Genomic DNA, 14,119 nt, shown 5'->3' on the forward strand with positions numbered 1-14,119 from the left:
CAATATTAGCAATTTTAATTTGTTAATAAATTGATAGTGTCTATGAAATAAAGAGATGGGTGAGATTCACAACCCTTCCATTCTGGGGTTTGGGGGGTTTTTTTTTGTTTGTTTTGTTGGGTTTTTATTCTCCTCCACCTCTGACTTTAATCTTTTCTGACTACTCTTCCCTTTTATGCACAAAACCCACTAGATGGCAATGAAACTGCTGGTACTCAACAGCTCTGCCAGTCATCAGGGAGAAAGCCCAGAGTTTAGAAGCAGAGACGGGTGCCAGGGTCTGAGACAGTGGCGCCAGCTGCAGGCTGGGCTATGTGGGTCAGGAAAGCCACTTCAATGGTGGCAAAAAGCACTGCCTTGCCTACACGAGGTATTGCGGTAGGTGAGTGGTGACCTGAAGCATCATTTCTCCAAGATGTAATATCTCTTGTCTCCTGACACGACTGACACTCAGTTTAGAACTAGTTGTGTAGAGGCAAGAGACTGTCAATCAGTAGAACAGCAATATTTGTGTGTTGGAGAGGTAGGAGTTCCTGGCTCCTGTTTTCTATGTGCAAATGTACACTCTAAAGTAGGAAGAAAAAACAGCTCTTTGCAAGATTGCCAATCACTGGTGTGTGAGAATAGTGGAGTCAAATAAAAACAAATCTGTTGTATGTTTCAAGCAATTTGCCCACATTATCTTACCCCTCTACAGTGACATGGCACCTGACAGCTGTGTGGCCACAGCTTTCCATCACATCCTGTTGAGCTTTCTGCTTTTGCTTAGGCTGCTGATCTGGACAAAGGTTTAAGAATTAAAACTGTGATATGTGTGTTCCAAATAAGAACAGCCTCAAAAAAACTTCAAAGCAGCCCAAACCACTCTAAACTGCTTCCAAACCTACGTGGAAAAACAGTATGGTCGCAACCAAAATCTGCCCTGAAGAATGTGCTTTCTGGTAACAAAAATAATACAAAGTGAACATGCCAAAGAGGCACAAGGTGGGGATGACTATGCTGTGCACGTGGTTAGCAAGACTCCCTAGGCACTGAGAGCTCCTGAAGCTCTGGCTCTGAGGATGCTCATTGACTGCCTATCTGCTTACTTGGATTTTGTGCAGTTTGTGACTAATGCCAGCATTAATGTGATGTACAATTTATAGTCTTTTACCCACCCTGCAGTGATCCTCACAAATTAGCCAACTGAGACTCCATCATTTGAAAAACTGTAACAACACTGTGTTGCATGGTATGTCCACCAGGAACAGGGAGTCTAGAAATCCTGCCCAGAGATCTCACTGCCTCTGCTCCCAGGTGCCACCTGTGCAGAGAAAAATTTCCTTCCTATATCTCCTCTCCGACATGCTAGCTGTTTAAGCCTGCACCCATATTTTATTGCCTGCACATTGATGTTTCGTGCATCTTTATCCTGTTTCTTCATGTGCTGTGGACTCTTGCTGGAAATTGTACTTTGGACAATGACACAAAACAGTCCCCACTAGGTGTTCACCAGCCTCGCCAGCTCACCACAGTGGGGGCTGTAGGAAGAGACAAGTAACAGAGTAGTTTCTGTGGTCCCCGATGGCATCAAATGATCTCTCCCGTTCTCTTCGTTCATCTGAGCTGCCCGATGAACGTCATCCAGTCACCTTTCTCCAGCAGTCCCCGGGAAGAGCAGCCGGCGCAGGAGCGCAGCAGAGGGATCCCAGCCTCACCCTCCGGGCGGCAGCGCTGCCGCGAGGCCAAGCCCCACAGCAAACCCATGCAACAGACCTGAGGCTGCGGGCAGCCCCTGCTCCCGCAGCGCTTCGCCTTTATTCCCCATGGACAGAGGCTTCCCCCACGCCCCTCGGCTCTACCTTGTTTCAGGGCACGGGGGGCACTTTGGGGGATGTTCCCTGGAGAGTGTGGGGGAGCAGAGGCCGCGTTCACAGCGCTGCTTCCAGCACTGGCCGTGCGGGAGCAGCGCTCCCAAACCCGCACTCCTCCAGAACCGCGTATGCCCACCTGCTCCCAGAGCCCGCCGGGGCCGGCTGGCCGCTGGTCCCTAGCCCTAGCCCCGTTCCTGCCCCTGTCCCCGCCTGTCCCCGCTTCCGCTCCGCCTTCCCGGCCCTCCCCTGGCCCAACCATAGAGTTGGAGCCGCCGAGAGGGAGCGAGGGGTGGCGGAACCATCGAGCTGGGGCTGCCGCTTCCGGAGCGCGGCTCCGCGCCGCCACTCGGTCTCGGTGCAAGATGGCGGCGCGGCCGCGGCGGCGAGCGCGGGGCTGAGCGAGGCCACAGCAGCGGGAGGGAGCCGGGCCCGGCCGGGCGGAGGGTGAGAGGGGCGCGGCGGTGCTGGGCGGCGAGGAGAAGAGAGGCGAGGAGACGGCGGCAGTTCGCGCTGCCTCATTTTCTTCCTCCTTCCATCGGGCGGGAGTAGGAGGGGGGGTTTTCTGCCCCGTTCCTCTGTGGCCAAAAGAAGAATGAATTTAGTGCTTGATTTCCTGTATTTTTTTTCACCTTCGGCCGTTAACTTGTTGCGTTGAAGCTCTTTAGCGTGGGTGCTGAGAAGATGTGAAATCGAGGTTTCCGAAGTTCGTTCTCTTTCCCTTTAGCCTTTAAATATTAGAAAGATGGGAAATACGTGGTGTAAATGTTACTCCTACCTCTGTTTGGTGAGCTTCCCACCTAAAGAAGTAATAGTGTCTTGCAAAAAAAAAACCAAAATCCCAGTGTTTTGGCAGGGAGGTAGGTTTGGAGGTGGAGGGAGAGAAGGAACATCCCTAGCTGTAGTTTGGACCCTTATCTGTAAGCTGAAAAAATGTCTAAAGACGGGAAATCATTTTTTGCAGAATAACCCTACACTTGCTAATGGATACAGTGAGTGCTGGGGAGAGATATCAGGGGTAGTTAGAAGTCAGGAGGGGAGGAAATGTGTGGGGAAACATTTGAAACAGAGAAAGGTGAAAACTGGGGAGCACTTACGAGAGGGAAAGAGAAGCTAAACTCTGATATGCACTTAGAGAAATAGGATGTGTGTTTCTACCTGCCCTGCACCCCTCCATAGTGTAAGCACGACACTTCTTGGTTTGAGTCTTAGCATGAATAATAACAAACTCGTCAATTAGTTTAAAATTATAACTTACTAAAGTAGTAGTAATTAGGTACTTAGTTAAATAGTAGTACTTTATTGGAGTAGGGCAATTTTGCTATGAGTGACTGAGCTCATAGTCAGGCTTGAGGACCTTACAAGTGTTTGAGCTCTTTGGGGGAGTAACTTGCTGATACCAAGAAGAGAAATAAGCATACTCAAGCTACCAATGTGTAGGACCTGAAACAATGTCATCTTTTCCAGGTCCCTCCCTCTTTTTCAAGTTCTGGTTTTTGAGGCAGAAGAAAAAAGATCAAAATGGGGCGGAGATCTACATCATCCACCAAGAGTGGGAAGTTTATGAATCCCACGGATCAGGCCCGTAAGTATCCGTGAAAGCTAAGCCGGTGGGAAAGGGGAGTGCCTAAAGAAGCAGGTAAAAGCTTTCTCTGAGGATAGAATCCTCACTTGTGGATCAGAACTGAGTTTCTCTAACTTGAAAAATGCTATCTCAGTTTTGGCTGGGAAGGCTGCTTGCTCTCATGCTCTTGCTTCTCTTGAGCATTTACCTCTTGATTTTCTACTGGTTATCAGTGTTTGGAGGCCTTTGTACTTAGTTGCTGGACAAACTGCAGGCTGCTTCCTGGGACAGAGTTAATCTGTCCCAGGCAGGAGTTTGAGGAACTTGTCAAATTTTGCAGGTGCTCTGGTTAGATGGGGGAGTTGTCTTACTGGGTTTTTTTCCTACTTTTTGGTAAAATGCCAGATGTTATCAATGCTCAGCAAATAAAGAAAATCCAGACTCCCACAAAGGATATGCTTTATTTCAGAGGCATTCTCAAAGCCTACATATATTTGATGTGTGTTGTCTGATGACTCTATTTCAGCTTCTCTGCTGCAATCTTTTCATGATATCACCTATCACTATGATTTCTGTTGCCTTTTGTTCTTTTTTTGTATGGGAAAAGCCCTGCTTCTGGAGACATGAAGAGTGTAGTATCTCTTTCTTTTTTTCCTGTATAAAACACAAGAAATAGAAATCTATTTCATGCTGTATTTCTCTTTCACTGGGAAGCTGAGTTACAGTAAGTCTTTGTGAAAATGTCTGAGCTGTGGAGAAACAGCCCTAGTCTTGATGAAGGGAAGGTTTTTCATTAATTTGATTTTGTCTTTCAAGTTGTTATTTTCTTTTTCTTTTCCACTCTAGGGAAGGAAGCTCGGAAAAGGGAACTAAAGAAGGTAAATCAAGAAATTGGGGAACATTTAGTTGGCATTTTCTATACTGTGTATCATGTCTGTAACTGTAAAGGGCTATGAATAGACTATAGATATTTTGGTTGATATCCTAAGATTGACTTTGGAAATACCATCCAAACAAATAGTTTAAAAAAATGTAGAAGTCTTGTTTTGAGTAAACATATCACCAGCTGTTTTTAAACTTGTAATTATTTTTGAAGCATTATTGTAACTACTTAGGAGTAAAAAAAAAACCGAAGCAACAAAGCAAAGAAGCAAGCAACAAACCAAATTAAAAAAAAAAAAGACCAAACTAATAAACCCCAATTCTCCTGCACTTCTTAGTGTGTTTTACTGTATTTTGTCAGTTTGGTTATTGTGTTGATTCTATGTGTCTTAGTTGGAGTGAAGGAATGATAATAGCATTTGCAATTACCAAGATAGTGGAATTAAAATTACCAGAAGTTTTAACTACATTTGCTGCTGATTTGTGCCATGGTGAACATTTTCAGGGCATTCTGAGGTGTGTTTCTTCCTTCAGAATGGAAATATTGAGGAAGGGGTAACAGATGGTCTGTGTCTTTCTTCTGCGAAACTTTTCTGATCTGCTTGATCTCTGATCTTAGAACAAGAAGCAACGAATGATGGTACGAGCAGCTGTACTGAAGATGAAAGATCCAAAGCAGATTATCCGAGACATGGAAAAATTGGATGAGATGGGTGAGTGAGAGATACTAGGTTTTGGATTTAGGCAGTGGTTTATGTAGATGCACAGCATAGTTTTAACAGATGACTGGGGAGACTGAAATAGAGTGTACTAGTTTGAAAACAAACCAGTGGGAGACTCCAAGTCAGAACTACAATTCAGTAGGAAAATTAAAGGCAGAAAACACTGGCTTGAACTGACAGAGTCAGGATACAACCTGACACCCTGTTGGTCAGGGTAGTGGTAGTAGTCCTGTTGAAGGGACGAATGTGGTTTTGTTGAAGTGGTGATCATGTAGAAGGGTTTGGTCTTCTTCTGAAGGTCCAGGGGTGGTTATGTATCTCTTGTCCTCTGGGAACCCAGTACGTAAGGGCTGGCTGTTGTGTTCCAAACCCCAGATTATATCCAGGTAGGAATGCCTGGTTCCTCCTCCTGGGTGGAGCATCTCACACTGGGGTGATGTAATTATGTATGAGTTATGCAGTGAGACTTGATGGCCCATTAGCAGAAGGCATCCCCAGAGGGAGTTATCAGGGATGAGTCATGGAAGAGATAAAGAGCATTTCCCCACCTGGTTTAACAGCTTATGAAGATGGGGATAGAATACATACTTTTGGTTACATCTTACATTGTAACATAAGACATAGAGTAATCTTTTTTCCTTTCCTGTTAGAAGGGGGGGATTCTGTGAATAACTGGAGATTGTTTGTGATTTGAGGTGGTGTGGTGCCATCAAAGAGGACTTTTTTCCCAGAAGATGATTGATAAGAAGAATGAGTAGTGTATGTGTGCTACTACTGTAGAGTTCAAGGAGGAGATTGTTATAAGGCTGAAGACTTCCTGAAAACAGGGATTGGAGCTTATTTGCTTTGAAGTAGTTTCATTCATGATAGCTCTGCAGTAGAATAATTTGCAAATTTTTCTGTCCTTTTTTTTGGCTGTCTTGGATCAGAGTTTAACCCAGTACAGCAGCCACAGCTTAATGAAAAAGTGCTGAAGGATAAACGCAAAAAGCTCCGTGAGACTTTTGAACGTATCTTGCGGCTCTATGAGAAGGAGAATCCAGACATCTATAAAGAACTGCGCAAGCTGGAGGTGGAGTACGAGCAGAAGAGAGCACAACTCAGCCAGTATTTTGATGCTGTCAAGGTAATGCTTACTATGTTTCAGCCTTGTAACTGTGGTAGTGTATTCTCTTTGCTCGTTAGGTGTGGCAGTTACAGAGGAAGGGAGATTTGTACGAGTTCAGCACCATGTGGCCCAAATGAAATATTACTTTACATAGTACCTCCAATTAGAGCATTTCAGCGAGGACAGTGTCGTGGTTGTCAGGTCACTGTCTCTGATATGCTGATCTCATTCAACATGAAAGGAGGAAAGGGAAATTTGTGTTGCAAACCAACAATATCAGCCTTTTGTTTTCTGTATTAAAGAGAGAGCGAGCCTGTGAGTGTGCTATTGATATTTCTGTGAATTTCTGCTAAGGCTCTTGCTAGCAATAATGAGAATTCTTTGTCATTCCTTTAAAGATCTTTCTCTAACATTCTTCCTACCGTGTTGGAGAACATAGTGTTGAGCAAGTGCAAGGATCTGTAAGATTTCTTTTTTCTTTTCTTTTCTTTTGGAACATGCAGCAGTCTGTGACTTGAATACTTAAGAAACACAGCCATACTTGTCTGCAGCCTCTTCATTTTGTAGGTATAAAGGAGGATAGAAACCTGACTGAGTTTTGACTGAAATACTGAAGCTTTTCATGGGTGCATTGCAAGTGCTTTGGTTTGCATTGAAAGCTTTTACTGTTGACTCTTTCCCAAATTTCTTTCATGGATTGCTGCAAGATAACACACCCTAAGAACAGACAAGTGGTGGCAGGTCTCACATGTTCTGTACTTTGAAAAGTAATGAGTTTGTGCAGTAGCTTCTGTGGGAGTAACCCATTCTCTCTTTTTTTTTTTTTTTTTGTTTTTGTTTTCCTTCTCTCCCTTCCAGAATGCTCAGCATGTTGAAGTGGAAAGTATCCCCTTACCAGATATGCCTCATGCTCCATCCAACATCCTCATACAGGACATTCCCCTTCCAGGGGCCCAGCCACCTTCTATCCTCAAGAAGACGTCAGCCTATGGGTAAGTGGAAAAAGAAACTTAGCAGGGAAATAAAAAGGAAGCACTCATATTATGGGGAAGGAGCTAGGGGTAGAGGCAGGGGTAATATTGACTCACAGAAGTCAGGAATTCTGTGCAGGTAAATTCTTCTTTCTTTTAATCAAAGCCCTTTTTAATCTTTCCCCACTATTACAGCTTTTTGTTTAAATTCCTTTAAGTAATACATTATACCTTCTAGTTTTTGTCTTTTTCATATCAGTAAAACTTAGAGCCCTGCTGCTTTGAACGTGAATGCCTCTTAAATTGCCTATGTATGTTCTTTTGTCCTGCTGGCATATTCAGTGTATATGAATAGTTCACATAAACTGTTAGTTTGCTTGTTAATTTTTTTTTTTTTTACATTCTAGTACTAGTTTTTTTCTGTTTCTTTCTAAATAGCCTTCTGTTTTCACCAATTCTGTGATTATTTAATTCTTCTTCTGTGGTAGGATTCAATAGCTCATTTTTTTCAGTATTGTCTTCCGTTGCTTTCTGAGGAGCTTTTGTCTGATCTTCAGCAGTCACGTCTTTGTATGAGGTTGTAAACTCCTTGTGTCAAATCTATACTTTTTAAATGTTGGTGTTGCTTTTTAGAAGTCTGCATAAGCAGTGGTGAGAGAAGGCTAAATAATTCTACTAAAGACATGTTTGTTTTAATTTGTTCTTGTTCCTGCATTTCTCATTTCCTTTCTTATTTCCAGACCACCAGTTCGGTCCATTTCTGTACTTCCTTCTCTGGGGCTTGGTGTTCCACGTTTACCTCCAGGGAGGAAGCCCCCTGGACCTCCACCAGGGCCACCCCCGCCTCAAGTCCTACAGATGTATGGCCGTAAAGTGGGTTTCACCTTGGATGTGGCTCCTCGAAGGCGAGAGGAGGAGATTTCTTACAGTTCCGAAGCAGGTAAGGACTTTCCTATTACCCTCTGGGGTTTTCCTTGACCTCTGTTTTGCTATGGATAGTACAGTGTGCCCTAGACAAAGTGTTCTCTCGGCATTATGAATGTTAGCACTACTTGAAGGACTCCTACTAAGTGATTGCACCTCTGAGGTAATTCAGATATAGTCAAAATATCTGCAATTTTGTTACCACCTGCATTTTTAAATATTGAAACATTTAATTACATGTCTCAGATACTTTTTTGTTAGGTTTCACAGATATTTTTAAATGAACATGTAGCAGTGCTGAAACATTGTACGTATTGCCCCTTTAAAAAATCCAGTCACTCTCAGAGAAATCTTCTGTTTGAAAAACCCATCAAATAGACACCCCCAAACCAAAACCACAACAACAAAACCTACAACCAACCCTCAGTGTGCATTTGCTAGGAGAACACAGGTCCTCTTTTTCATACAGTTGCTGTATCATCCCTAGAAACTTTTGTGACTGGATGGATTAGCTTTATTTCATGCCAGAAGGCATCGCAGTATTTCAATGGTGGGCAATTGCTGAATAGAAATTAATGAACGAGTTGCAGTAGCAGTTGCCTTCACTTGTTTGCTGTGCAAATTAACCAGCAGGTTAATAGGAAATCTTACAGATTTTCCAAAATATCCTTTAAGATACGTGCTAAAAAGTAAAAGGATGACAGTTTGTCCATGCTTTTGCTAAGGGGAATGTTGTGACTGTAAACATACACTGGTGTGAAAGAGTATTCTGTATTTGGAGTTCATGCATTTCCTAATACTTTGCCTTCTGCAGGACAGCGAGGCCATGATGATGACATGTCCAGCACTAGTGAAGATGAAGGTTATCCTGAGGATATGGATCAAGATAAGCACGATGAGAGCAGCGATGACAGTGACAGCGATAGGTCAGATGCAGACAGTGAAGGCGAGGACTTCCTGCATCGTGATAATGACAAGGAGAGGGAAGGTGGCGAAGAAAAGAAATCAGGTGTGAAAGGGAAATGAGAGCTTGGGGGTTGATTTTTCAAAAGAAAAACACTACTTGATAGAGTTGAGGGGGTGTGTGTAATTTATTTAGTCAACTAAATGTTCTAACTCACCTAAAGTCCAGCTAAAGGATTTCTATTAATAAATGGGTCAGAAGGAGGCTACCTAAAAGTGAAGCAACTTTCAGATAAACCTGTTTTCTTAAAAGTTGAGTAAGCTTATAGCTCCCAAGGCGTCTTTCACCTGTATCGTTGCATTGGTAAGGTACCCTACAAAATTAAGCCTCAGTGTAAAATATGCTCACTTGCCTGGGGGAGACCAGTTGGTAGAGAATACTAGGTTAGCAATCAGTAACACCAATGTTAACTCTTATCTAAGGAGCATCATTGTGTTAGAATGATATGCTATCTATACCAGATATTGACGGAACTATCTGATTTTTCTTATTTTCTTCCCGCCTCCTGCTGCCCTTATCTGTACTCTGCTTTCCCCAGGTCACAGTGTCCGGTTTGCAGACATGCCTGGGAAGTCACGAAAAAAGAAAAAGAACATGAAAGAACTGACTCCACTCCAGGCCATGATGTTACGAATGGCAGGTGAGTAAGGTGGATATATGATGTAATGGTAATATGCCATTAGGCTTCCAGTTAAGGTTTCTCTGGTAAGCTTACTTTGCTCAGGTTTTATTTTATAGAGTAAGTATTTTGCTGTCATTATATAGGATCTGCTGAGAGTATCAGCTGTCATTAGGTATTTGAGTTATGGCTTGGGTTTTGCTTCTTTTTTTTGTTTGTTTGTCTGGGGATTTTTTGTTTGTTTGCTTTTGTTGGTTTTTTAAATTTTTTTTTTAAAGTAGTGTGTGTGTTTTGCATAGCAGAGCTGAAGAGCAGCAATTTACTGTTTTTTTCTTCTAAGCATTTTCTTGCTTAGCTTTTAAACAGTTTTTCAAAATGCAATATGAATCTCGTGGTGAAAGAGAAAGGGTGACATTGTCTATGTGCTCAGCATGTAACCTGTAAGGATTTGTACTCCCTAAAAATACGCTGCTTAACCAATAAGTTAACTATTAGAATGAAGACTATTTTTTGTTTTAGAAAGAAACTCCAGTATCTTTCAAAGGTGCAGGACTTTCTTGGACATGGGGATTATGTTTATTTTGACATTGTGTCCCCCAACCCCTTGTTGTCCCACTTCCACACAAACTTCCATAAGGCTTAGATCAAATAGCTGCAGTTTGGGTTGGTAGTATAAGTTTCAGGTCCCAGAGGAATACATAGCTCTTGTTGTCAGAGCTCTATCTAGAACAGCGATGATTTCTCTATTATTATTTTTATTTGTTTTCATTTTATGTTTAACAGTAAAAAGTGATCAGATTTCTTCCCTTTGGAGTAAGGTTTATCTTTCTTTTTCTTCTTTTTATTTTGTGTGCTCAAGTTTCTCTGATGTTCACAAAGATGTTATGCGTAGACAAATTTTATAAGTATATCTCCATATCCAGGTCAGGAAATTCCAGAAGAAGGGAGAGAAGTGGAGGAATATTCAGAAGAAGAGGAGGAGGAGGAAGAGGACTCAGAGTCTGAGGAGACATCACAGCAACAGCAGCAGCAACAAATCAGTGAGGAAGCTCTTGCAGAGACTGGGTCATCTACTACGACTTCCCAGGCACAGCAGCAGCAGCAGACTGCACAGGCTGTTCCTCCAGCTCAGATACAGGCGCCTCCCATGCCTGGGCCTCCTCCGCTGGGACCGCCTCCAGCCCCTCCACTGAGGCCCCCCGGCCCACCCACCGGCCTTCCTCCTGGCCCTCCACCAGGTGAACACTTGCTTTACTCTGCTTTGAAGGATGCAGGCTCTCAGGCAGTGGTATCAGTTTGGGAGTTTGGAAGCTGCAGAATGTGGATACAAATATTGCTGCTAGCAAGAATTTTGCTTCTTTCCAGTCCCATGGGATACTTTTCTCTCTCATGGAAGATATTTGTAGAGTTCTATAAACTATGAACACCTGTGACCTTGCAATGCTTTGTTTATGCTACAGTAGAAAAATACTTTGACAATGGATGTTTTAGGATTTTGGCCAATCACCCCAAGGGGTGGCTGATCCTTTGACCAATTAGACTATGAAGAAAAAAGTCTATAAAAGAGTTTGTAAAATAATTAAATAGATCAATCTTGCTGCACAATTCCTGCTTGTTGGATCTCTCCTCCCTACCGCTGCAGGATACCATCATAGCAGAGTGTGTTGCAGATGGAGTATATGTACTCAGTTACTGAGACCTGTCTGTTGTCAGTCTACATCATTGTTGCTGTACCTTGTTTTTGAGGCATCAGGCTCCTGTAGCTGTAGCCTTCCTGATGGTTGTCTCTGTTAGAGCCAACACTGGCAGACAGCAGCAGAGCCAGTATATGAAGTGGAGTGAAAGAGCAAAGGTACTTATTTTTAGGCCAGAAGAACAGTCAAATTCCACAGAGAAAGGTTTTTAGCTGTTTAAATTCTGACAAACTCAGCTCCAAAGCTGTTACCAGTTACTACTTAATTACATGGGGAGGGACCCTTTTTCCATGATACTCTTAGCTATTATGAAGATGCTTCAGCTGTGTAACGCTGCTTCTTCTTGAGATTTTTAGAAATTCTACTTAATCTGACAGCTAGGTAATACAGCTCTCATTCATATGTTGAAGATCTTTATTATTGGTTGATGAGATAGTTGCTGGGATATATTTTTAACTGTGAACTAAATTTCTCTTTTGTTGCACGAATGCTTTCAGGAGCTCCTCCATTTCTGAGACCTCCTGGGTTACCAGGGTTACGTGGGCCTTTGCCTCGACTGCTGCCACCGGGTCCTCCCCCTGGGCGACCACCTGGTCCTCCCCCAGGCCCCCCACCAGGTCTGCCGCCGGGTCCTCCTCCACGTGGTCCTCCTCCTCGTCTGCCCCCTCCTGCCCCACCAGGTAAGGGGTTCTGTTTGTTCCAGTGCCATGTCCCTTCTTGCTTGCTTTTTGCAGTTTTTGCTGTGGTGATCAAGCCAGTGAGGTATAATGGACTGCCGGTTTGCCTTTGTTCCTGTCTGTGGCTGCATTGTGCTATGTGCTGTTACATTATTCTGTGTAATAACAACAAATAAGTGCTGTGCATGGTTTGGTAGCAAGAAATCTGCCCTCAAAAAGAGAATTTAAAAAGAGTTTAAACTTCTGTTCTGCAGGACTCTCTGAATACCCTTTGGGTGCTATAATGGTGTTCAACTAAATGAGTTGGAGATCGGGGTATTTATTTTTTCTGCCTGGGTCAGATATTTCTGATGACTCTGAAATTCCTGTGGGATAGATTGTCAAGAAACTTTATTTTCAGATTATAACTTTAAAAATTGAAAGGGAACAGTATACAAGCTCCTGTGGCTTTCAGAGTCTGAAGAGCAGCATTTTCAACTCAGCATTTGGTGCAGGGTTGAAAACTTTTTTTTTTTAAAGCCAGTGCTACTGTATCTTGTTGGGAGTTATTTTGTTTTGGTTTTTGTTCTTGGCATTCTGAGCCTGTGCACTTTTTTTATCAAATATTTTGAAATTCCCAGATACAGAGACAGCTCATGCTTTTTTCTCTTCTTACAGGTATCCCTCCTCCTCGCCCAGGCATGTTACGGCCACCTCTGGTGCCTCCCTTAGGACCTGCCCCACCTGGGCTCTTTCCACCAGCTCCCATTCCAAATCCTGGGGTACTGAGCGCCCCTCCCAGCTTGATTCAGCGGCCCAAGGCGGATGACACCAGTGCGGCCACCATCGAGAAGAAAGCCACAGCCACCATCAGTGCCAAGCCGCAGATCACCAACCCCAAGGCAGAGATCACGCGCTTCGTGCCCACTGCCTTGCGAGTGCGCCGCGAGAATAAGGGGGCTTCTGCTGCCTCCCAGAGGAAACAAGATGATGAGCCTGCCCTCCCGTTAACCAAAGCTGCCCCTAAGGCTGGATCATCTGCCCCTATCTCTGTACAGACAAAGGATGACGTGTATGAAGCCTTCATGAAAGAAATGGAAGGTCTCCTGTGACCTGTCATAGTCCTAGTCAGATTTCCTGCCCCTCTGAACATGGATGAGATCACTGTGGAGGGAGAAAAAGGGAAAGTCCTCCTGCAACAAAAGGGCTCGCATGACTGGAAATAGTTCCCTACCCACAGGTTAACTTGCCAGTGTGCTGTGAATAGAGACCGCTGCAGCTGAGGTGTGCCTGGGGTCCTCCTTTCAGAGCCGCCATGTCCACTTGGTGAAAGGAAATTGCAGTAAAGAAGGCGATGCTGCTCCCCTCAAGTCCTCCCCCTTCCTTGGAGGGAGCTGATGACACGCTGGGACAGGGGTGTCAGAGAGGGGGGTGACCATGCTCTGCCTGAGTCCTTACACACCCTGAGTGCTCTGGTGAGGGTAGTGGAACAGGTTTCTAAGGAGCCAGAAAAGTGTTAGCAGCATTTCATAGACAAATGGTTGTCCAGTTTTTATTTTCTGTACTGTCTTTTTTTTCTGTAAATATTTTATAATCATGTTTTTTAGTTGCAGTGAGGTTGATCAATCATCTTTCTTCCAGGGTAGTCAGGGAGGTAATTTGTTGCATATACTGTACACTGGAATTTTGCACCCTATCCCCTTTATGGTCATCTTGATGGATTTTTGTTGGCTGGGGAAACTTCATTTTGTCTTGTGAAAGACAATAAATGTTCAGTGTATCAAAATACCATTTTTCCTGTGATTTGTGTAAAACTAGCAGGTGGAGAGGGGGGAGGGTTCTTTGCTCGCCTTGGAAGATGATAGAGGCATTCAGAACCTCAGAGAAGAAAACCAATAACCACACTGTAAATAAGATATACTTACTTTTTCCCACTAAACTTCTGCTATATTCTTATTTTTAAGTTCATAAACATCCGTTTTTTAACCTTTATTGGTAGCTAGTAGAAACTTAAGTCCTGAAATACTACTAATAATTACAAGCCAATTTACTTTATATACTCCTATTGGAAGGTTTGCTTCATATCGAGCCTCAGATAACCACTGGGTGCATCATGGACAGGCTACCTTAGCTAAAAATCAGTAAACAATTTTAATGTTAAAAGA

The 14,119-nt window shown here is 43.4% G+C and overlaps 1 protein-coding gene across 1 annotated transcript; it reads left to right on the forward strand.

Annotated features, from left to right (window-relative positions):
* The first annotated feature begins 2,191 nt into the window (after positions 1 to 2,191).
* Positions 2,192 to 13,742, forward strand: WBP11 (WW domain binding protein 11). Its single transcript, XM_010410720.3, has 12 exons — positions 2,192 to 2,297; positions 3,318 to 3,435; positions 4,261 to 4,292; positions 4,916 to 5,009; positions 5,948 to 6,144; positions 6,985 to 7,118; positions 7,838 to 8,037; positions 8,836 to 9,030; positions 9,524 to 9,625; positions 10,528 to 10,842; positions 11,796 to 11,978; positions 12,633 to 13,742. The coding sequence occupies exons 2-12, from the start codon at positions 3,372 to 3,374 to the stop codon at positions 13,064 to 13,066; spliced, it is 1,950 nt and encodes a 649-aa protein (XP_010409022.1). The 5' UTR covers positions 2,192 to 2,297; positions 3,318 to 3,371; the 3' UTR covers positions 13,067 to 13,742.
* Positions 13,743 to 14,119: the final 377 nt, after the last annotated feature.

Source organism: Corvus cornix, chromosome 1A, assembly GCF_000738735.6.
Source record: "Corvus cornix cornix isolate S_Up_H32 chromosome 1A, ASM73873v5, whole genome shotgun sequence".
In the NCBI taxonomy this organism is placed as follows: Eukaryota; Metazoa; Chordata; class Aves; order Passeriformes; family Corvidae; genus Corvus; species Corvus cornix.

Excerpts from the sequence above, each read along its gene's own strand:
- WBP11 (XM_010410720.3), top strand. The coding sequence starts at position 3,372 with ATGGGGCGGAGATCTACATCATCCACCAAGAGTGGGAAGTTTATGAAT. Across the intron at positions 6,145-6,984 it reads AGTATTTTGATGCTGTCAAG|AATGCTCAGCATGTTGAAGT; the intron begins GTAATGCTTACT and ends TCTCCCTTCCAG. Across the intron at positions 11,979-12,632 it reads GCCCCCTCCTGCCCCACCAG|GTATCCCTCCTCCTCGCCCA; the intron begins GTAAGGGGTTCT and ends CTCTTCTTACAG.